The 24,450-nt window shown below is 53.3% G+C and overlaps 1 protein-coding gene across 1 annotated transcript in view; it reads left to right on the top strand.

Moving 5' to 3' along the window:
- OTOF (otoferlin) overlaps window positions 1-24,450 on the top strand; it is a 193,203-nt gene that overhangs the window by 65,541 nt on the left and 103,212 nt on the right. Inside the window, exon 4 of the mRNA XM_045010229.1 lies at window positions 19,387-19,486. Coding sequence (XP_044866164.1) covers window positions 19,387-19,486 — 100 coding nt within the window. The remainder of the gene's footprint in view (window positions 1-19,386; window positions 19,487-24,450) is intronic.

Here is a 24,450-nt window from a genome sequence, read left to right as displayed (position 1 = left end):
TTTTGCTGCAGAACGTTCTAATTTCACGTTGTGGTGAGTTGATAGCATAATACCTGGTCAAAAGAGTTGAAATCGAAAAAAGTGTTTTAATGACCCGACATAAACAGTTTGGGGGGCTTTTCCTTTGTGGAGAGTTTCAAAATTGGGGTTTTTTTCTCCATTTCAGAGCAAAGCCAAATCTCAAAATCCTTTGTGAACAGGTGCTTCCGCCCTGCACACGGAGGGGGAAGGGACAGGGGAGTGAGAAGGAGGCGGGGAGAAGGGCAATCAGGTGGGCACAGGCAGTGGAAACCTGCCGGCAGTGGGCATCGTGCAGGAGCCCTGAGTGGGTGTGAACAAGAGACGTGGGGGGGAGGGGTGTACGCACCAGATGTGCCCAGTACGTCTACACAGCAAGTGGAAACGGGCAGAGCCCAGCTCTACAGACTCAGGTTGGCGGGCTCGCCCGCTGGCACTAAAACGAGCAGTGCGGACGCTCGAGCCTGGGCTGGTGTTCGGGCGCTGAAGCCTTGGGAGAGGGGTGGGCTTCAGACTCCCAGCATTAGCCAGAGCCCCAGTGTTGACACAGCTCTGTCGCGGGGTGGTTACCTGCTCCTGCCCTGCGGGCTTAGAACAGCCCAGGAGAGGGCTGGGGCTGGGGCAAGAAGCCTGGGCTGACTGGGGGAAGCAGGCTCAGCTGGGGCCATGCCCCAATCAGGCCCAGCTGGCCCCTACAAAAGGCTGTGAGCCACAGGCCCAGGGAGTCTCTCTGTTTACAGAGGGAGATGGGCCTGGCTGCAGGGAGCTAGAGACAGGGAACCTGAGGGGAGCAGGGCTGGGGAAAGGCAGAGGAGCTGGGGAGCTCCAGCCTGGAAAGCCCCAGGCTGCGGCCTAGCACAAGGCCACCAGATACTGAGGGTTGCAGAGGGCAGCCCAGGGGCAGGCCAAGGCAGCAGGTCCAGACCCCTTTGCCTGTGAAGAGCAGGCTGACGCTGCAGTCTGCCCCAGGGCGTGGGGGCTAGATGGTGACTGGCAGTAGCCATGTTCTGAGGCGAGGTGGGGATAGTGGGGTGGGGGTTCCCTTGGGAGGGGGGACCCAGAACTGGGGGGTTACTGCCAGGGAGAAGCACCCCAGATAATGGGGTACCAGGGTCCAGGGGACAGGCGGATCACCGGCCTGCAGAGGGCGCTCCGGAGCTGGGACAAGCTAATTCCCAGAAGTCACCAGCAGGAGGCGCCGCAGGGGTGAGTCCGCACGTGTACAAGCTCATTTTACTGCCTTAGGGTGAGCCCCAGTCTACAGACCAGGGCTCTCTGCGACTCGCTGCCCCGGGTTTCTGCTCGCCATGTGGACGTCCCCTAAGAGGCACCAGATTGGGATGGGGGGAAGGGGTGTGTGAAGGGAAGGGGGACACATGCAAGGGGGGGGTGCAGGGAGAGCCAAGGGCAATCCGAGCTGGGTTAGGAGAGTGAATCAGGCCCTTGAAGGGGTCAACCTCTTTAGACTTGTTACCAGTCAGGGGTGCAGCATGGTTCAATGGACAGTGCACTAGTCCGGGGGGGGTCAGGAAACCTGGCTTCTACTCCCAGCTCTGACTTCCTGGGCGACCTTGGGTGACGCACTGCAGTGCCCTGTGCCTCAGTTTCCCCATCTATGGAATGGGGCTAATGATACTTGGCCACCTTTGTGCGGTGCGTTGAGATCGGGGGGGGGGGGGCCTCTGTCAGAGCTGTTTCCCGCCCTCTCCACTGTTGGAAGCTGCAGTCCCGCCTGCCGCCCGGCTCCAAGCTGCATTGTGAATGTGTCGGCGCTGGGAACCCGGAGCAGAGGCGGGCGCAAAGAGCATTCCACCTACATGCCACTGAGCCAGAGCGGGAGACAATAGCTGGGGGTTGGATTTCATTACCTGGAGCAACAAAGAGACTAATCCCAAGAGCTTTGAATGTTGTGCTAGTGTGAAAAGGAGCTTTGTTTGGGCCTTTGTAATAAGGCATCTCTGACTCTGAAGATCGCTGCAGAATTCAGCTCCTTTGTCTCAAACCGCCTCCCCCAAGGCTTTCAGGCCCGGGCTCCCAATTGGTGCCATTTTGGTCCCCAAGAATGAATGCAGTGATCAAATGCAGCATCACTGTAGCAACCGCAGAATGTGGGAAAACAGCCCAACTTGGGAAAGGAAATGAAAAGTCGTCTCTCGGCCAGCTGTGATCCTGGCAGCTCTCCCCGGCTTACCCTGCCTCAGGCCTGGTCCATGCTTGGATGGGAGACCTCGAAGGAAAACCCAGGATGGGGTGGTTGGGATTCAGTGGGGGCCGCTTGTCTCCTTAGTAAGTGCTTGGGCCAGAGCTCTAGGAGGTGCTGTGTGAGTGAAGGTGCTTCAGTAAAACCGAGGTTCTGACCCCTTGTGGGCATTAAAGAACCCAGAGCACTTCCTGCAGCAGAGCAGAAATGTTATCTTCCGCTTCTGATCCAGTTCCAGCTTGGGTAATTCCAACCTGCCTGCCGAAAATTTCCCAGTGCAGTTCCATTTGGATATAGCATTGCACTGGACATGTCTTCAGCAGTGCTGCCGTGCACTGTTTAAACTTGCTCTCATGTGCTGCCCCCAGAGGTGGTTGCATTTCAGTGGTGGGAGGTAGTATGGCTTGTTGGATAGAGCATAGCACTGGGGCTCCAGGGACCTCGCTTCTATTCCTGGCTCTGTCACTGGTCTGCTGGATGACCTTGGGCAAGTCATTGTGCCTTAGTTTCCCCATCTGTGAAATGGGGATCTTAGTACTGATTTCCTTTGAGATCTATCGATGGACAGTGCTAGATAAGAGCTGCATTTCATTTCAATGGAACAAACTGTCTGTGGAAGTTTGGAGGTTTTCTAAAAGAGGCTGGCGCCATCTCTCTTGGATGGTTTAAACACAACAAATCCTGCATCTATGGCAGGGGGTTAGACTAGATGACCCTTCTAACCCGATGGTTCTATGATTAATTTTTATTATAGCATGTACATGACACAAATAGCATCTAAAATCTTCCCTTCCTTTGCTAGACTCTTCTGTCGCTCCTCACCAGCTTTCTGAAACCTGAACTTCCCTAACCTGTTGGAAAATATCAACAGAATTTGATCTGCGTGGGGTGGACAGTATCTGGTCAGGGTGTTGTCAGGGCTTAATTTGTAATGAAAGAGGTGCCGGGGCTCAAGCAATTTTTTTACATTCATAACGGATGTGGAAGCCCGGAGGAGCTGGGGCTGCGACCTGCCAGGCTTGGAGGTGCCGGGGCTCAGCCCTGACAAGCCCTCGCCCAAATTAAGCCCTGGGTGTTGTGCACTAATTTGGCTGAACTGAGCGAGCAGCGAGTTAGATGAAACCCCACTGTGACCCTGGCTACTGCACGTGTCCTGCTTTTGCCTTTTGGAAAAGTGGTCACCATGCTGGGGGGGGGACCAGATGACCTACCTGACCACTACGACCTGCTTGACTCACTAGCTCGTTTTAAACCAGTTCAGCCGCTCAGAGCGTTTTCAAGGGGCAGGTTTTATTCCGGTTCATCTCCTGAACCGTGGTGGAGCAGTAAACGCAGAGCTCGCCAACGCGTGGCTGTGAAATGCCGAGCGCGGGCATCTGGAAAGGGAGGCTGCTCAGAACAGGCCGTGTGTTAACCAAAGAGAAGGCGGCAGAGAACAATGAATTGTGGAGTCAGGGTCTCTCGTGGGGGAGGATGGAATTACAATAATCTTTGCTTACAAAGAGCTGGGTTTAAGTCAACGAGAGAAGGAAACAGCCCTGATTTGCTTGAATCGGTGTATTGGGTGTACAGTGAATGACCACTGATGAGAATACCCCTTGCTTAAAAATGGCCTGCAAAGGGGGAAAGTGGGTATTTGTGCCCAGGGCCGGCTCTAACATTTTTGCCACCCCAAGCAACAAAAAAAAAGAGCGTGGCCCCGCCATAACACACACCCCCCGGCAAGCGCCGTGCCGCCAAACCCCCTCCCAGGTGCCACGTCGCACTGCCCAAGTCCCCGCCCCCCAAGCGTCGCGTCGCACTGCCCAAGTCCCCGCCCCCCTGAGCGCCACGCTGCCGAACCCCACCCCCCGAGCGCCACGCCACCCAAATCCCCGCCCCCCCGAGCACCGCACCGCGCCGCCCAAGTCCCCACCCCCCTGAGCACTGTGCCGCTGAAGCCCTCCCCTGCCCCCGCCAAGCACCGTGTCACCAAAGTCCCTGCCCCCCCAGTGCCGTGCCATACCACCCAACCCCCCTCCCCCACCCCCCTGAGCGCCGTGCCGCCCAAGCCCTCCCCCGCCCCGCCCAGCGCCCTTCCCCCCCCCAGCACTGCCCGGACCAACCAAAAAAAAACAAACCCTCCAGTGCTGCCCAGCCAAACCAAAATAAAAACAAACAAACCCCGAGTGCCGCCCCAAGCACGTGCTTGGTCGGCCGGTGTCTGGAGCCGGCCCTGTTTGTGCCTTTTCTTTAGCTTCTTTATGGTGTACGAAGGCAGCATGGACTTTTGCTGACAGAGAAGTGTTCCCTCTGCCTGGGGGGTGGGGGGGTTCTACATTAGAAATTCCACGTCTGGCTAAGCTACGAAACTCTGTGGCGACTTGAGGACCATTCAGTCGGTGACATCACAAGAGCCAAGATGGTGAAAGCCGAGCAATGAAGAAGATTTTTAGTTGGTCTTTTTACACCTCCCAGCCATTAAAAACACTTATTTAATTTTGTTGACCAGCACCCATGTTGGAGAGAGGATCTCTTTGAAGGCTCAGCGGCCCTTTGTTTAAGATTTGAGAGCTCAGAATACACAGCAGGGTCGTCCTGAAAACCCAGATTTTACATTCTATGTTCAGATTTCTAAAGTAAAAAAAAAAGAGAGAGAAAAGATTTTCATTCGTCTTTAAACGAAAAGCACATGCCCAGTTACCGCCTCTAGATATACTTGCCAAATGAAAAATTATGAAACCTTCAACCAGAAAATGCTCTGAGTGATTGAAGTGCTTTGAAACGCAGAGAGCCAAACGGATCCGAGTGCTTACGGACATACACATTTATGTATTTCCAGCTGACTTTTAAAATGGGTGTTGCCCGTGCTCCTGCTGAGATGGTTACAAGTTTGCTCACCATCTTGAGATTTTCTTGGGCAAGTCCGATTTTCCCCCCACCTGGGATGTCCTGTCCCCTTCAGCTTGCAGGCTCTGGGGGGCGGGGGGAACTCAACAGATTTCACACATCAAGGTTTCCATGTTTCATTCGGGTTTGGCAAATAAGCCCTTGCAGAAGATGGTGTTTTTCTGGATCCCCAGCTTCTGGAGTAGGGTGACCAGATGTCCCGATTTTATAGGGACAGTCCTGATATTTGGGACTTTTTCTTATATAGACTCCTATTACCCCCCACCCCGTCCCGATTTTTCACACTTGCTGTCTGGTCACCCTATTCTGGAGTCGTGGGAGTGCATGAGAATCTCTGCTTTCATTAAATAGAAAAGGTCAATCTCCTGCTCTTGTGGTTGTGCAAAAACAGCCTAGACTCAAAAACCAGAAGGCAAATAAAAAGACCCCAAAGTGATGGTGGGGGTTTAGTGTCATGATTGCGGGGGAGGGGCTTGCCTGATTTTTTGGTGCTAGGGGTTTCAGTACGTTAGATCTACATGCAGCACTATCTCAAGTGCTCCATTTCCTCCTGACCCTCAGTCAGTCTGTCTGTGACCTGGAGCTTGAATCACAATGAAGCAGTACATTTCCCCCCCTAGAACAAGCATAACTGTCAGAGCCTTTTTAATTAAAGCTTACCGAGCTGTTTCCCTCAGCCATTATCCCCTTTGCAGCACAGCCTCCTCAGTTCCCACATCTGTGCTACGTTTGCAAAATGCATAACAGTCTTATTTTCAAACGCTTGGAATAAAGTGTGTGGTAAATAAATGAAGTGTAGGGAACCACAGCCACTCTGCCAAGCAACCTCGGGAGATAAGGAGTTGCTGCAGTGACTTAATTGTTAGTTTTAGCAAACCCTTGCAGGAATTCACATTCAGAATAAATGGGACAGCTCCTGTGCTGACTTTCATGGATCCTGAGGTCAGAAGGAAGCGCAGAGTGATCACCTACTAGCCTGACATCCTGTATAACGTAGGACTTCCCCCAATTAAATCCTGTTTGAATTAGAGACTCCTGGCAGGGGTAACACAGGGGAATATCGTTGACTTCAGTGGATCTCGGCTGCTTTACGTCGGCTCCGGATGCGGCCCATGTGTGTGTAGCTGATCGGAAGTCAAGCAGTGCCTTGGCTATATCGGGAGGGAATGGCACTGCGAGAGAGGATTCTTATTTCATTCATCACAGCGCTTCTTAGAAAGCTTTGAACGTCTTATTAAAAACACTCAAGTTTTTCTCATTGTGGGGGCCAGGAAAGAAGTTTTCCCTGGGGACAGTTTAGCCCATTAATGGCCGCTGCAGTTTCGTGCACCTTTCTCTGGAGCACCTTCTGCTGCCTGCTCTTGGAGCCAGGATGCCAGGGTAGATGGGCCTGTCTGTTGCCACCTGACAGCTCCTGTGTTTCTCTGGTATTAAGGCTCCCCCAGCCCCCTTGTTGTGTGGGGAATATCTCATAGCTTTCCCTGTCTCATTGGCGTCCCCGCTCAGCGTGGCTGCAGGAATCGTATTCAACCATCTCACTCCAGCGTGGCTCCAGCCTCAGCTGTGCAGGCAGTCACACGTCCCGCTCCCGCCCTCCCGGCGTGATCTCCATGGAAACGGGTCAGTGGTGAAGGGATGCTTTTGGAGACGAGCCGCCCAGGCGAGTGATGGGCTGGGCCGAGAAACGCCTTGCATACACTGAACTCCCTGACCAGCAGCTCTTGCTGATGGTGGCCGTGGCTTGCCACTCCACCATTGCCTCAGTTTCCCCAGCTTGTTGGTTGGCTTAACTCTCCAGCAGATCCTTCCCCTTTGGGGGTATGTAGCAGGGTGGTCACCCGCTCCTGCCCGGAAGGGCTTAAACCAGCCCTTCGAGAGGGATGTGGCAGGGAAAGCTGGGCTGATTGGGGGAAAACAGCCTCAGCTGTGGCCATGCCCCAAACAGACCCAGCTGGCCCTACAAAGACCAAGGAAGCCAGGAGCAAATACTCTCTCTCTGCCTTTAGAGGGAGAAGGGCCTGGCTGCTAGGGAGTGTACCTGGGTACCTAAGGTGGATCAGGGCTGGGGGAAGGCAAGAGGAGCTGGGGAGCTCTGGCCTGGAAACCCCCAGGCTGCAGGCCTAGGGTAAGGCCAACTGGGTACGGGGGTTGCAAAGGGGCAGCCCATGGTAGGCAGAGTCAGCAGGTCCAAACCCCTTTGCCTGTGATGAGTGGCTGAGACACTGCAGTCTGCCCCAGGGAACGGGGGCTAAGTGATGACTGGCAGTAGCCAAGACGGAGGTGAGGTGGGGATAGTGGGTGGGGGTTCCCCTGGGAGGGGGAGACCCAGAACTGTGGGGTTACTGCCAGGGGGCAGCATCCCAGATAACAGGGTACTGGGTCCTGGAAGGGACATGGGGGCCAGAGTGGGGTAAGGTAGATCACCGGCCTGCAGAGGGCACTCCGGAGCTGGGACGAGCTAATTCCCTCCGACGACCAGCAGGAGGCGCCGCAGGGGTGAGTCCACACCCTTTGGGGGTAAATGAAAGGCCAGTACCCCTTCACAGGGCTCTTCCCCACCTCTCCTGAGAACACAGACTCTTCCCAGTGCCTGGTAAAGCCAGACAAAATCAATCGGACCTGCCCCAGGCTTTGGTCCCGGGCCCTTCCACCAGGTTTACAATAAATTCCCACCTGCTCCATGTTCTACTGGAAGCCCCAACCTGGGGCCCAGTTACAAGTTAGGTTGATACCGGTCGATGTGATAGACTCAGACTTCTGTAGGGCGCTGGACTGGGTACCGGACAACGTTTTCATTAAGAAACCAGAACAGCATGAAATGAACATAGGACACATTGCACGGATTAAAAGCTGGCGAACTGATAGGCCTCAATTATCGTTGTAAAGGAGGAATCTTCATCGAGAGGGCGTTTCTAATGGGCCCTGCAGGGATCGGTTCTTGGCCCTACGCCACTTAACGTTTTTATCACTGATATGGATGAAAACAAAATCATGGCTAATAATGTCTGACTATCCCCCAAAGACTGGGCGAGTGATGAATAATGAAGAGGGCAGGTCACTGATACACAGTGATCCGGATCATTTGGTAAGCTAGGGGGACACAAACAATATGCATTTTAATATGGCTAATTGTAAATGTATACATCTATGGCCCAAGAAGGTAAGCCATGCTTACCTGATGGAGGACTCTATGCAGCGAAGCAGTGACTCTGAAAGAGATTTGGGGGTCTTGGTGGATAATCAGCTGAACGTGAGCTCCCAGTGTGACGTGGTGGCCAGCAAGGCTTGGATCCTTGGATGTATGCACAGGAATCTGAAGTAGGATGACCTCTGTATCTGGCACTGGTGGGACCACTGCTGGAATCCTGTGTCCAGTTCTGGTGCCTGCAGTTCAAGAAGGATGTTGATAAATTGCAGAGGTTTCGGAGAAGAACCATGATAAAGATTAAAGGATTAGAAACCTGCCTTATAGCGATAGACTCAAGGAGCTCAATTGATTTCTGTTATCAAAGAGAGGGTTTCAGGGGTGACTTGATCACAGTTTCTAAGTGCCTGCAGGGGGAACAGAAATTTCCTAAGAGAGGGCTCTTCAGTCTAGCAGACAAAGGAATGGCCACGGAAGCCGCTCAGGCTTAAACTGGCCGCTGCACATTTTAACGGTGACAGTAATTAACCATTGGAACAATTTGCCAAGGGTTGTGGTGGATCCTCTGTCGCTGGCAATTTTTAAATTGAGATTGGATGATTTTCTAAAAGACCTGCTGCAGTTCAAACGGGAATTACTCGGGGGCAGTTCTCTGGCTGGCGTTATGGAGAAGGTCAGACCAGATGATCAAAATGGTGCAGTTTGGTTTCATAATCTATTAATCTCCCCACCCGGCATGCCTTGCAGTTGTAGTCCGTAACTTCCAGCTGTCCCCTGTGCATTGCACGTCCCAGAAGCCCTGACTACCAGACCGTGGTAGTGTTGCAGGTTAGGCCCGTCTCAAAGGGCTGAATACATCCACCATGAAGGGTTCTGCTCTCACCCACGACCAGCGCTGGGGTGTTCATGGGAGCCAGACGGCCAGCGAGAGGCAGGCTAAGCAGGCTATGTTCAGCTTGTGAGCTTGGAGGAGGCTGAAGCTGCTGCTTTGGGGGGATTCACAGCTGAATCAGGGCTGGGGTTTGGGGGTCACGAATCAGTCGAGGTTCACTTTTGGTGTTCAAGGATGAATGAAGTCTGGGGTTCAGGGCTGGAGCAGGACTAGGTTTGAGTTCTGAGCTGACGCTGACATGAACGCGAAAGCCGTACTTGCAAGACTTCCGCTGAATCAGAACTGGCAAATTGCCCTTGCTGGGTTCGGTTCTGACCCAGAGCCAAACCTGCAGAAACTCCAAGCGGTTCAGAGCCAGGGTTCTGGCTTCAGACCTTCGCTAAAGCTAACACAGTCATTCAGAGCGTGCAAACCAAACCTGGCCATGGGGACAGGATGGAGCATCCAGCCTTTACCATCCTGGGTCTTCTGGGCTTAAAACCTGAACTCTTCACGCACCTTGTGCTGGGTGTTTGGGAGTGGAGGGATGGGGGGATGAGGTGTGCTGTGCTAGCAGTCATTGTCCAGGGTTTTACAATAAGTTGTTGTGCCGTAAAGAAAATGGATCCCGGGCCTAGAAGCTCCCAGGCTGCCAGGGCACGTGCAGAATGTGGTGATTGGGGCAGGTATCAACTGTAGGACGAGTGGGAGGAAGTGGATGCAGGTTAATGGGGAGGCTGTTCCTGGTCTCACCCATGCTAGTTCAGCACAGCTCTCGGCCCCCTTTAGGGGCTAGTCCATAGCTAGCGTTTCTAGCTAAAGGAGAGAGGTTCTTTAGAGACATGCGCTTTTTGGATCCAGAAGTTCTGAGTTCAATACCTGCCCCTGCTGACCCAACCAGGGGAGTCACGTTAGGCTAGTATAGGGATGGATTGAAAGAAGGTAAGTCCCACGTGGGTGACAGTGACCAGGACAAGAGTGTGGCTGGAGCACCGGGCATGTGAAAGGTGACTATCTCGCACACTGATTCACAAACACATTAGAAGTTAAAGTCCAGTCCGGAGAGATGCAGGCCCCAGGCATCTGGCAAGATGCACATGTTGCTCCCCTGAAGTGAGCAGAGGCTCCGGGAGGAGGTCGCTAATAAGGAGAGAAGAACCCGCAGCCCTGGGAGGAAGCTGGCAGCAAGAGTGTGTTTGACACAACCGAGGTCACTGCAGACGTCCGGAGTGATCCGGAAACACTCTGCCTTTCTGTCAGCAGAGGAGACGGGCAAGGAGTGGGGCGTTCGATGAATTATGAAACACTTAGAAGTAACGTCTTGTGTAGATGGCTGCTGAATATTTCATCCTCTCCTGCCTGGCCAGGGGGGAGGGAGGGGGAGGAGAAGACTGATCACAAGACAAACGCTGAGGCAGCACTTTCTCAATAATTCACACGCTAACGTACAAACCCAGGCCTGGGCCTTGGGGATATAGAGGAGGAGGATTCAGAGGCGAGCAATGAAAATGAGGAGGGGGTTACAGGAACTGGCTTAGAAGGGAAAAGGTGTCGGACCTGAGTGTGTCTAGCTTGGCTTAACGTCTCTGGGGGGGACAGAGTGTTTGAATGGCCCCAGTGCCATGAAGGGAGAGGAATTGTTTACGGAGGGTTAATGGGAAGTAATTGGCTACAATCCGAACTCGGCAGGACAGCACCATCTCTGGTCGACCGACTTGTCTTCCCGCCGCGGCAAGAACTTGCTGATGGACGTTTTTATTCCCTCGACTTTGTGACCCCAGATTTGTCAGATCCAAAGCAGACGGGCGCTCCGAGGTGGTGGTGATGTGGCTCTGCCTTCTCTGCCAAGGGAACGGGGACAAGCTAGAAATGGACATTGGCTTGTGACAGTTTTATATTGGCCATTGCTGGGAGCAGCATCGTGTCTGTTCTACCAGACGCACAAACGCTGCTGGAATGGCCAGGAGGGGAACGTATCATGTAACGCCTGCAGGGCCAGCAGAGACTTCACACTGCCGGTGAAAGCAGGGCTAGAACTCAGACCCTCCTGCCCTTAAATCACAGGGAGGGAGGAAGGGATAGCTCAGTGGCTTGAGCATTGGCCTGCTAAACCCAGGGTTGTGAGCTCAATCCTTGAGGGGGCCACTTAGGGATCTGGGGCAAAAATTGGTCCTGCTAGTGAAGGCAGGGGGCTGGACTCGATGACCTTTCAAGGTCCCTTCCAGTTCTAGGAGACTGGTATATCTCCAATTATTACCTTTTGCCCCTGTCCCTTGAGCTGCAGGAACATCTCTGTTAGCTGTTAGCGGTATAGAGCGGAGCAGTTCTGATTCCCTCCAGAAGGGGTCAGTGGTGTAAATGCTCATACACTCACCGTCTCTCACGTCCCACCCACCCCCTACTATCATCCCAGCAGGAACACTAGTGAATTCACCTTTTGCTCTCAACGACGCTTGAGACTATAGTAGTCTGGGATCCTGGACGAAGCAAACCCTGGTTCCCTGCTTCACTGGGAGTCAGGCTGGATGTTACTGATAGACATCTGCCTCGACTAGATTCCCCAGCACAGGCAGAGCCAGGAACGCGTAGCTTGGGCACTGATGGGGCATTCAGATTAAAGATCCTCCTGGCCCAGTAGCCTGCACACCCCAAAACAGTGCACACTTATCCCTGAGCTCACCCAGAACCAGTCAGCCCTCTGACTCGTCGTCACGCAGCTGCCCCACCAAAGCAGTCTGCACGGATGGCCAAGCATCTGTGCCAGGGGGACCAGGAATGTTCTGCATCTAAGGCAGCTAAGATAATGGACTAGATTCATCCCTGGAGTAACTCCATTGAAGATGCTCGTGGTAATGGGCCTGCACTGGAGCTCCAGCTCTGAATCCCCTGGCCTGTGTCAAGTGGGTGCTGGCCAGTGCAAGACAGAGCGGCTCTAGTGCACTAAAGCCTTCCCTGATCAACACCAGACCCCTCCAGTGGATCTAGCGATGGGCGCAAGCCAGCCAAACGTGATCATCTGGGCAAAGCGGCCCCATCATGCTGCGTGCCTAGGCAGCGTGGGTGTGTCCATGCAAACGAGGTCAGCTGCTGAAGTCTTCTCCACCAGCTCATCACTAGGTGTCAGGGCTGAGCTCATGCAGACCCTGCTTACACTGACAAGTGGTGAGGCGCTTGTGATTCTGCAGCCGGGCTTTGCAGTTCAGCACAACTGCACCCCGGGCAAAATACGCCCTTGTAACAACCGGTGGTGTCTGCACTCAATGGATTGAGCCTTCCTCCGCTGCCATGCATTCCCCAACAGGATCCCTTGGGCCTGCTCTGCGCCAGGAGCTTTCCCAGGCGGCTGTAGATGACGTTCGTCATGGACCTGAGGAACAAGTGGGGTAGCAGGGCATAACAGCGCTACTGCAGTAGTTAATTATTGTACTGAAAGTGCTGCAGAAGTCGTTCTGCGGGGGGGGAAGGGACGTATGAGGCATTTGGAGTCTCCCCAGACAGGGCTGGCACCAGGACTGGCGAGCAAGCGGAGGGGGGCATGAAAATCTGGCCCGATAGAAACTAGTGGTCCAAATTTATTCCCGGTGTAACTCCCTTGAGGGGGCCTGGGATACTAGTGGGGAGGAAGCTGGCTTGATAGAGGTGTCCTCACAAGTACCTGCCCCTCCAGGAGGTGAGTATCATTATTCCCATTTTATATCTGGAGTAACCAAGACACAGGATCCTGCAGCTGGATCTGAAGTACAGACTCTCCAGCCCGTGCTGGGGTCCCTTTGGGGTTCATTCGCACACGGGGATCTGTGCTAGCGGAGCCGATGGAGCAGCCAGCCTGCAGCACAGGCCCATTGAATTAGCCATGCGCCCCTAAGGCTTACGCGCTGGGCATCCTGCCCGCTGCGGCAGGTGAGCGTCCATACTCAGCCCGGCAGCAGCTGCAGGAGCAGGCTAAGGAGGCAGCCTGGGCGCCGTTCTCTCGAGCTCTTAGCAGAAGCTGAGCTGGGCGGCCGCGCCGTGACCCTGGGGCATGCCCTGCCAAAGTACCCAGTGACCCAGGCCTGACACATGTTGTTCCCAGGCCCGAGACAGCCAGCGGTACTGTGTGTGGAGTCATGCATTGCCGCTAACAGGTTGTCTTCAGTTCACTTGATCACTTGTTATCAGATCACTTGATGATTCCCTGTTCCGTTCATTCCCTCTGGGCACCTGGCACTGGCCACTGTCAGCAGACAGGTACTGGGCTGGATGGACCTTTGCTCTGACCCCGTACGGCCGTTCTTATGTTAGGTTCGGTTGCGAGCACTGTAAATACCAATTCTGCTTTGCCCTCCCGCAGCTAGAACTCAATGGCATTACAGCAGGAGTGAACCTGGCCTGAAGGTTTTACTGGCCTCTGGCGTAGCAAGTAAGGGCCAGCTTTTTCAAGGTGTTTAGGTACCTAAAACCGTTGATTTCAATGGGAATTAGGCACCTGAATAACTTTAAGTCCTGCAGGTAGGGGTCCAGATTTTTCAAGTATTTTAGACTCACGCAGCAGGCCAGATAAGTTCAGACGCTCTCTGCCTCTCCTCCCGCCCGATCAGTATATTCTGGTGGGGGGGAGGATCCCATGGGCCCGTGTTTCTGAGTTTGGAGCCAGGCCAGCCTGTTGGCTCTGTGCAGAGTTTGCCTTGCCAGGGTTTTGGTCTGGCCTGTTCTGTGGGCTGCTGGAGTGCAGGGCACGTACCTGTGCCTGGCGGGATGGTTAACGTCGCTCCCGGTCATCAGCAGAGGTGTCTGATTCTCTGCACTGTTGACCTGACCGCTGTCAGTTATGCTTGTTGGCTGTGCTGAGCAGTGGTGGATTCCATCAGATGGGCCCCCCCACCATTCCCAGAGACCAGAGGGACAAGAGTCAGGACTCCTGGCTTCTCTTCCCTATCTCCCTGTGTCACACGGGACAAGTGACGTGACCTTACTCTGTGCCTCAATTTCCCCATGTGTCAGTGGGGTTAATATTACTTACCCGAGATTTGTGAAACCGATGCTTGTCAAAGCACTTTACATTCCTCGGATGAAAAGTGCTTCATTACTATAATGCGTAGGCATAATGTTCATGTGCTCCCACTGCCATCTAAAGGAAGGAATCAGAACCATGTGTGTCATAGGCACCATAGCGCTAACAGCTAATGGAGAGTCTCTTCGGGTGGCAGGGGATTGGGTTTCTGGGGTAGGAGCATCTGAGTCCTGTCCCCACTGTGGCGATGAAGTTCCCAGTGTCTGTGGAGTGCAGCCCAGTGACAACATGAAGTCCTAGGTGGGTGTGAGATTCCCAGATTGTGCTTTTACTCCAACTCCGTGCGTGGGGATCATCACCGGTAGCCACCATTAACACAAGCCGGGATTGCCCATGGCAGTAGCTTCGTACTGCGAGAACAACGGGTCCCTTAAATGACTTAGTCATTGACGCTTGAACGAAAAGCTCCACTGCCAGCTGAGGCATTCCTAAAGAAATAACATCAAGTCTGCAAAAAATATAAATGCATTGGGCTAAACAGCAGCCTTTCATTTTGCATCTGCAACTAAGCTGCAGGTGCAATTCATTTCCAGTGGAAACGATGACAGCATTTCGATGTGTAACATCTGGACTCTGCCCACAAAGCATTTAGACTGCTGGGTCCTGGATTGGTGGGCACAATCGGGTAGTTAGTATGTAGATAACCTCTCATTGGCATGCCCCACTTTATGGTGGGTACCGGATTGTAGGGTGGGTTGAGGACCAGTATCAAGTCCATTTGTAGAAGCTGGATTTTTCTTTAGCAATTTCTAATGCGTTTGGCCTCATCTACACAGGAAATTCCACCAGCTTAACTTAAAGTGATTTCTAAACCAATATATAGTTAAACCAGTTCCAACCCCTGGGTGGCCACTCTTAGCTCAGTTTAAGAGTGTCTTATTTCAGTCAAGTGGAAATCTGTTCTCAATCAACTTCGGTTAAACCAAGAAAGCCACTGTACGCCATGCCCACTTGCTGGGGCACTCTGCCGCCTCTGGCTCAAGCAGTAGAGGCTCACGCATCGAGATCCCAGGAGTTGGATCCCAACTGTCAATGACCCACCCAGGAGGGAGGTATCCGCACGACCATCTCTTCACTCTGGCAAAGTTCAACCCTCAAGCCAAAGCTCCCTGGGGTCTGGTTTTCCATAACGGCATTGTTGAAGTGGTCACCAGTCTTACCGTGGGTCTCTTGAGGTGCCGAGCGGTCCCAGGAGGCTAGCGACACGGGCGTGCTCGCAGCAGACGGGTTAAAAAGACACAACAGAAGTAAGAGGGGGAGATGTAGGTTGCCTTATAGATTGAGCCAAACCCGACGATGTCTGCACGATCTTTTAAAGCTGCTTTTTGAGAACAAACCTCTCGGCTTTCCCCCCTCCCCACATCCCCTAAAAAATGAAAAAAAGAATGTCATGGGCCAGCAGCATGGCTCCCTGAGCAACCCTATATAAATTCACCTGCCTGTCTGCAGATCTGAGTGAGCAATAAAACCTGCCTGCGACACCCGGCTCGGGTGAGCAGCCCTACGCAAACACACCTGTCTGCGAGGCCCAACTCACGGTGAGTAACCCTAGGAAAAAAACCTGTTCGCAGAGCTCTACCCACATGAGCAACCCTACAATAACAAACCACATGCCAGAATTTTAAACAAATAAATGCATTTTACTGAGGAAATTTTTTCAAGCGTTTTGCAAGGCTCCAGCATTACGAACAGTATTACCAATTCTTTGACCATTGAGGGAAATATAGACGGACACAGCGTCAAGTACACTTGAAAGAAGATCCAGGTCCCTGTTTGAGGTGGCTATGCATTATTCATTGCATACACAGTGGAATGAAATACACACGCAATTCTTATTTAATGGGCTACATGGCATCTTAAATGAATACACAACAGCTGAACGCTGGTATCGCTGAGCTTGCTCGACATGCAATCTCAGGGGCGAGGCTGCAAAGGGTCCCTCGGACGTGACCCTAGTAGATCTCTCTGATAAAGGAAGAGTCTCCCACCAAATGGACAGCACTGGTCAATGGGACCGGTGGACTTGCCTTTCTTCTAAAGCATCAGCTCGTAGGCATGTCACCAGCCTGGAGGGATGGATAGTCTGGGGCATCTTCTGACAAGGGCTCATGCAGGATCTCCCCATTGCTATGGCTGGATGGCGCTGGCCAAACAAGCAAATTTTGCCAGGTGGTTTGGTCAAACCATCTCCACCATCTTCATTGCTTGTGAACAGTTCAATTAGTGACCTGTGATTGGTCACGTGGTATTATTTCTGTTCTCTGATTGGATAACTGAAACTTTTAAAAATGTGAGACTAGCCAATAAAGGCTTCTCCTGCTCCGACCTGGCTAGGTGAGTGTGTTCACACAGGACCACAGCGACTGGTGCGAAGAGCAGCCGGTCTCCAAACCCTTCGGCAAACTATGGTGTTTCCACGGATGTGAGTGCAGAGGGAATAGCACAGGGGTTGGAAGAGGTCGGCAGAAGGTCCCAGATAAGCCTGGATCCGAAGAATCCTGTGGCACCTTATAGACTAACAGACATTTTGCAGCATGAGCTTTCGTGGGTGAATACCCACTTCTTCAGATGCAAGTGGAAGAAGTGGGTATTCACCCACTTGCATCCGAAGAAGTGGGTATTCACCCACAAAAGCTCATGCTGCAAAACGTCTGTTAGTCTATAAGGTGCCACAGGATTCTTTGCTGCTTTTACAGATCCAGACTAACACGGCTACCCCTCTGATACTGGATCCGAAGTCACTGAGGTCTGGTTTACTCTATACTACAGGACAGCTTACATCCACCTGACTATGGACGTGTCTACACTTAAATTTGGCTCCCGCTGATGTAACTGCCCCACTACGGCGACTTAATAGCTCTGCCACCCAAGTGGTCTGGCATCACGGGCGATGTAGTTAGGTCAATGCAGTGTCAGTGCAGACACTGGCCTCCGGGAGCCAGCCCACAACGCCCCAGGCTGACAGTACAGCAAGAGCTCCTGGGGAGGACGCGCCCGCCGACACAAGGAGCGAAGCGTAGACACGCAGGAGCAATGTAATGGCCAGGGCGGCTGCATGGAGGGGTGTTGTGTAGACATGGATGGATGATCTGCGAGTTGTGCAGAAGCAGTGTCTCATTGCAGAGCAGAGCTGGGCTGGTGACGGGAAGGACGGAGGGCCCACTGGCTTGGGAGTTGGGTTGACTCAGGCTCCGTTCCCTGCTCTGCTGCACGTTCCCTGAGCGACCATAGCCAAGACATGCAGGGTCTGTCTCCGCTGCGAAACCCCCCCATGACAGCGAGTCGGAGAGCCCGGTCCTGCGCTACGGTGCTAGAGCAGCTGTGCGACGTGCCCACTCCGGCTGTGAAACCCAGCGAGGAGGGTGGAGCTCAGGGTGCAAGCTCCAGCCCACCTGGGAACGCCCACACTGCTGTTTTTAGCACCGTAGCGCTAGCCTGAGTCTGTAGATCCTGACTCAAGCTGCTGCCGGGGATTTTTCTTTGTTTGCAGTGTCGACATAACCTTAGTCTCTCTCTGCCTCAGTTTCCCATCTGCACAGCGGGGTAACAGCCCTGCTGTGCCTCACAAGGGTGCCTTGAGGATAAATCCAGTGAAGACTGCCAGGTGCTCAGATAATATGGTGCTGGAGACCAGGTAAATACGTTAGCTAGCCAGTATGGGGACCAATCTGAAGCCCAATGAGCTTCTGTGAAACAATGGCTAGATAGATCCCTGCCCTGCCAGGACTGAACAATGCCCTGAGGCTTACGAGGAAGAGATTGTAATTAATGGCAGTGTTCTCACGGCCCCAGCTAGCGGAGCTCTGTGCAATTATTTCTGACAAGCCCTCCAAATACATTGTCTGTAGCTCTGGGATAGCAGGAGGGTTTTTATCAGCTCTGCAGAGCTGAGCTGAGAGCGTAGCACATGCTTTGTGCCAGGGCTTCTGCCGGGTTATCAGCAGCTCGGTGTTTAATAGGCGGCCTCGTTTGCAGCATTGCTCATTTCGTACGGCCTGGTGAGGTGCACCGCTCGCTCCGGTGCCACGCCAAAAACGCAAAGCCGGAAACAGCAGCCTCAAACGGAGCAGCAGCAAAGACACTGAACTGATGCCGAGATACAGGGGCACCGGAACAGGGAGGGTGAGGGCACCGTGGCACTTTTACAAGCAGGAGCGCTAGGCCTTCCCACTTTTTACCAGACGTGAGGGCAAGCGACGGGAGGAGGGGACAGAGAGGAGCAAGCAGGGGCCGGGGTCTTGAGGGGACAGGTGGCATGGGAGCAGGGCCTAGGGGGCAGGGGCGGTGGGGGGGTGGGGGTTTAGGGAGAAGAGGGGGCAGGGGGACAGTTTGGGCACCAGTGGCCCCCCCCACACACACTTTTAGGGACCTTCTGCCACTCCTGCTGAGACAGCCCAGGGGGATTTGACGCTAAGCCTTGTATCAGTTTCCCCATCATCTGGCAGACAAGGCCAGGGGTTAATTTACTTGCCAATGATGCCGGAGTCCCAGGCTGCCGCGCTGGCAAACTGCAGAGCCAAGGGGCCTCGCTGGAGGACGAGGGGCCGGTTTGCCACGGCTTCTGGCTGCCGGGGTATAATTCGGCACCGCGGCCACAGACTCCAGGGGGCGCGTTGACTGTACAAACCCGTCCGCACGCTGCAGCGAGCCCCCGTGCCACTGACTGCGGAGGAAAGGATGAGCGAGATCACGCACCTGGGAGCTGGGCTGAGAGCTGTGGTCCTCAGGCCTCTGCTACGGCTTGAGCTCCCTTCGCTAGCGGGAGTCGGAGCCGTTCTGTGGGCTCAGCCACTCAGATACACCGCGCCAGTACGTTTCCTACGGGCCTATAGGAATTAGAGATGGAAAACGGTCCCAGCGGGTCCCATCTCTCCCCAGCCCTGGTGACCAATCCAGGGCAGATTGTTCCTGGCAGTTCCCTAACTCCTCGGACCCTGCGCTAGCCGCTAGGCTGTGCTTCCTCTAAGCTCCTGCCTTCCTGGGTAGTTTCAGGGAGGTTTCCAGCACCCTGTGCCTTCTGCTTGGGGCTGTAACGGAATATCCCAGCCATGGGTGCCAGGCTGGGGACAGCACCTGCGGCAGGGAGCATCCTGGGCTCTCCCTGGATCCTGCACCTTTTGAAAGTCTCCCCCAGAGCTAGGCAAATATATACCAAGGTGGCAATGGAAGTGAAGCCTCTGGGCGCCTCACGCCCCCTCCCGTTTGTTTCCTAGACTCATCGGCACGTTCCGGATGGTGCTGCAGAAGGTGGTGGAGGAAGGCCAGCTGGAGGTGACGGACACGTTAATAGACGACAATAACTCTGCCATTCAGGTAGGTGACACAGAGCAGCGGCTGCTTTCTGCCTTTCTGTCCTCCGGCAACGTGCGCATGGGGCACCGCTGCCCCCTACTGGGGGGAATGGCAGAGCTGCATGAGTGCACGTGAGACTGTTGCCCTCTAGTGTCCACCCACGCACCGGACTCTCCAAATCTTGGCAGCCTTTCCCCATCAATCCTTACTGATTTCTGGCGAAGGCTCGTCCAGGATCCAGAGGTATGAAACTGTGGATGTGTGTCTGCACCTCGAGCTGGCAGTGGAATTCCCAGCTTGAGGAGACACACCTGTGCTAGCGCTGATCCTGGTAGCAAGCTGAAAACCGAGTGGAATTACCCCCCAGCTCGGAGTGCAGACATACCCCGTTTCTGGGGCACGCTCAGACGATGCCTAAAACCTGGTCCCGTGGCTTTGTCAGAGCCCTGAGCTCGACGCTGCTGCAGGGGATGGCCGAATAGGTCTGCAGGGAGCTAACGTGGCCTCTCCAATGCACATTGGCGAAACGTGCTCCCCAGAAAGCAGCAGAGCAGAGCGCACCGTTGCTGGCAGACTAGAAGCCTGGGAATAAGGACTTGTAGACCCTACTCCGTCCCAGCCCTACAGGCGACTCTGTGCCCTTGGCAATGATGAAACTTCCCACTCTTCCACAGCATGTAGGTAGGAAAACCGTGTTTTAATGATTTGGGGCTGATGTCAGTGAGAAAAACTCCTCCTGCCTTGGGGTCAGCCCTTGGGTTTTTAACCCGGTATTATTGAAATGTATTTGTCAGACTGAATCAACAGCTGTTCCCTGCTGAGATGAGGCTACATGAGACGCTTTGAAGTTAAGTGACTTCTGCATAGGTGGCACCGGAGTCTTCCGTTTGGGGAGGTTTACACACGAGCGCTGGCAGCTCCCTAGAAGTGTGTGTGGTGGGGGGGGCACTGGCACCTGGACTAGGGCCCTGCCCCAACTCTGCCTCTTCCCCCGACACCCCTCCCACTCTTCTCCACCTCACCCCCTGCCACTCGCTCCCCTCCGCCTCTTCCCCCAAGGCCCGGCCACTCGCCTGCCCACTCCTCTGTGTGGTGGTCATTGGGGGAGGAGGCAGAGAGGGGCCAGGGCCTCAGGGCAGAGCGTGGTCAGGGTCACAGTCTGGGCACCAGTGGCCCCCACCCCCCTTCTAGGGAGTTTCGCTTCCGGCACTCCGAAGGTGGCAGGCCGACGCGCCTCCAAAGGGTTGGATCAGAGAAACCCCCTTGGGGCTGCCACCTGATGTGCCTAGGCTACCTCTGAGCCCAGGCTACCTCTGAGCCCATTTTCCCTGCCAGCTCGGGACTCCAGAACCCTGCCTGGTTGAGCCAGACACGCTAGCCGGCTGCAACACAGACCCAGGTCTGACCCACGTCCCCCACAAACTGCAGGCTTAACTGAAAACAGCTTAAGAAGTGCTCCTGTCTCCAGCACTCAGATGCCCAACTCCCAGTGGGGTCTAAACCCAAATAAATCCATTTTACTCTGTATAAAGCTTACACAGGATAAACTCATACATTGTTCGCCCTCTATAACACTGATAGAGATATGCACAGCTGTTTGCTCCCCAGGTATTAATACAGACTCTGGGTTAATTAATAAGTAAAAAGTGATTTTATTAAATACAGAAAGTAGGATCTAAGGGGTTCCAAGTAATAACAGACAGAACAAAGTGAATCACCAAAACAAAATAAAATAAAACACACCAGTCTAAGCCTAATACATTAGGAAACTGGTTACAGATAAAATCTCTCCCTCAGAGATGTTCCAATAAGCTTCTTTCACAGCCTAGACTCCTTCCTAGTCTGGGCCCAATCCTTTCCCCTGGTGCAGCCCTTGTTCCAGCTCAGGGGGTAGCTAGGGGATTTCTCACAACTGCAGCCCCCTTTGTTCTGTTCCACCCCCTTGTATCTCTTCTGCACACTGCGGGAATCCTTTGTCCCTCTCTGGGTCACCACCCCTCCTTCTAAATGGAAAAGCACCAGGTTAAAGATGGATTCCAGTACCAGGTGATATGGTCGCATGCCCTGTGAGACCCCCCCCAAGCCTTCATTCCTCCCAGCCTGACTCACAGGAAGGCCTGCAGGCAAACAGAGCCATCTCCAGTCGATGGTCCTGGTTAATAGGAGCCATCGAGATTCCAAGCCACCATTAACGGCCCACACTTTGCATAATTACAAAAGGCCCTCAGAGTTATATTTCATATTCCTAGTTTCAGATACAAGAATGATACGTTCATACAAATAGGATGACCACACGCAGTAGATTATAAGCTTTGTAATGATGCCTTACAAGAGACCTTTTGCATGAAGCATGTTCCAGTTACATTATATTCACACTCATTAGCATATTTTCATAACATCATATGGAGTGCACCATCACAGAGGTGACCCGTGCTACATCTGCAGCATTTGCTCTCCTGCATGGCCAGCCTTTCTCCCCAGGCCTCTTATACACACCACCCATCATCTTCTGAATTAGTTCTATGCAGAAAGGCTGGCGTTTTGAAAACCAGCTGTATATAATTTCCTGATCAATTTAAAAAACATCGGAGAAAAGTGCTTCCGGTGCTAGCCAGCTGCTAGCAAACATGAGGACTAGGAGACTAGGAAGGTGATTTCACCTCTGTGTGCGGCAAGGGTGAGAGCGATGCTGGAATACTGCATCCCGCTAAGGTGTCCAGTCCTTAAAATGGCTGTTGAAAAACTGGAGAGGGAACAGGGAGGAGCCAAAAGAATGAGCCGAGGGCTGGAGAAGACACCTTGCAGTGAGAGACTTCAAGAGCTCGATCTATTTAATTTGCCAAAAAGGAAGATGAAGAGGTGACTTGAGCACGGTGTGTAAGTAGGGTGGGAAGCATTCGGTTTTTATTAGTAAATGTCAATAGCGTCGATTTCACCCTACCCGTGTAAGCAGCGAATGGCCCCACTATTGTGGGGAACTTTCCTGGCTTCTGCACTACCCCGGTGAAGTGGGCTAGCGAAAGGATCTGAGTCCTCGCTCCCACTGTCTTTACCCAGAGGCCTCCCTGCCCTTGAGGGCTCCCCTTCCACTCTCCTGTCTGGCAGAGTCCTCGTAACCCCCCACAAGGCTGGGCCCAGGATTCCTTGGGGGCTCGACCCCCAACTCTGCTGTGGTCCCCTAGGACAGGGGCTGGGGTGTCCCCACTCCAGGGTACCCTGTCTGCACTGAGCACCTCCCTGACCCACTGATCATTTCATACAATTTAAAGCAAATACAAGTTGTTTAATTAACTATTAATTTAAAAAAAGAATAAGGAAAAATGGGAAAGGTTACAGGAAAACACCTCACGCTGCTCCATGGCTGGGAACATCACAAACAGTGTCTCTGGACATCAAGGCAGTTCAGTCTGTTCCTTGTAGGTCCCAGGCCTCCTTCTCAGGCCCTGGCTGGGCTGCAGGGATGCTGCGGGTTGGACGCTTGCAATGGTGGTGGCCACACACCTCCGGGCTTTGGGTGGTGGGACCCTTCTTCCCAGCGTCAGCCTCCCGTCGGGTTAAGATCCCCCTCCCAGCCTGGCCTGCAGGGACCCTTGGCTGGGGGTGTCTTTCTGCACTGAACCCTTTGCCCAAGGTCCCGCCTTGGCTGGCCCCAGCTGCTCACCACAGCTGGCTCTCTGGCTGGCACGGCACAGGTTGGGCCCTGCTTTCTCCTTCGCTCGGCCCCACTCTGTCTGACCCAGACAATTCCAGCTCACACGGAGGCCGGGACCCCCCCCCCAGCCTCCTGACTCCCTGATTAGCCTGCCCGCCCTGTCAATCAGGCTCAGAGGCTGAGGCTGACCTGGAGCATTGGCCTCTCCCCAGTCTTTTAGTGCTGGGAGGTAGCCAACCAAAACACCCCCCTGAATGTCAGTAAGGGGGCAGCAGTCCCCTTGCACCCACACCAGCCCAGGGGAAAGTATTTCCAGCCGGGGTACTCGGCACTGGCAGGTAGGCAGCATAAGAGAAATGCTGCTTGAGGACTTATTAGTTTGCGGGGAGGATATTTACTTTGTACGTTTTGGCCTGTGACGTTTAACCATTTATGTTTTGATGGTTGTAAAGTTTTCACTTTTTGAAGCTCAGTGTCTCCTGTCATTAGATGATTCTTGTCTGGTCGCCCACATTGTCTGCCCCCCTCTAATTTCCTGCAGCTGTGAAAACTTAAATTGATAAAAATAGAGGAAAAAATGCTTTAAAACCCACCATTTTGCACAACTGTGAAAATTTAAATGACTAAAAACAATTTTAATGCTTAAAAATAAACATCGATATTATCCATGGAAATTGTTTTAAAAAAATAGAATTCTGCCAAGCCTGAATATAAGGACCTTCCTGAAGAAGAAATACCAGGTACTAAAGGATCCTTCAGTCTGGTGCAGAAAGACCAACAAAAAACCAACAAGCCAGACACATTCCAATCAGCAGTGCCGCACACATTTTTAGCGGGGAGCGTTATTAGCTATTGGAACAAGCTACCAAGGGAAGTGGGAGAGTCTCTAGTGCTTGAGGTCGTCAGATCCAGACTGGAGGCCTCTATGGAAGATGTCAAGTATCAGGGCGTAGCCATGTTAGTCGGTATCCACAAAAACAACAAGGAGTTGGGTGGCACCTTAAAGACTAACAGATTGATTTGAGCATGAGCTTTCATGGATAAAAAACCTCACTGACTCCATGCATCTGAAGAAGTGGGGTTTTTTACCCACGAAAGCTTATGCCCAAATAAATCTGTTAGTCTTTAAGGTGCCCCTGGACTCCTTGTTGTTTCTATGGAAGATGTGTTAGCCACACACAAGTCCTTCTGCTCAGGACAGGGTACCTGGGTGAAACTCTCTGGCTTGTGCGGACCTGCTGGTCCCTTCTGGCTGTAAACTCTATGAATCTGTAACTAGAGGACTCAGTGCAGGACTGCAGACCAAGAGCAGAAGTGACCTAACTGTGGCTCC

Source organism: Mauremys mutica, chromosome 3 (genome assembly GCF_020497125.1).
Source record: "Mauremys mutica isolate MM-2020 ecotype Southern chromosome 3, ASM2049712v1, whole genome shotgun sequence".
Lineage (NCBI taxonomy): Eukaryota > Metazoa > Chordata > Testudines > Geoemydidae > Mauremys > Mauremys mutica.
The sequence above is the reverse complement of the archived record's forward strand: the minus strand, read 5'-3'. Positions and strand labels throughout refer to the sequence as shown.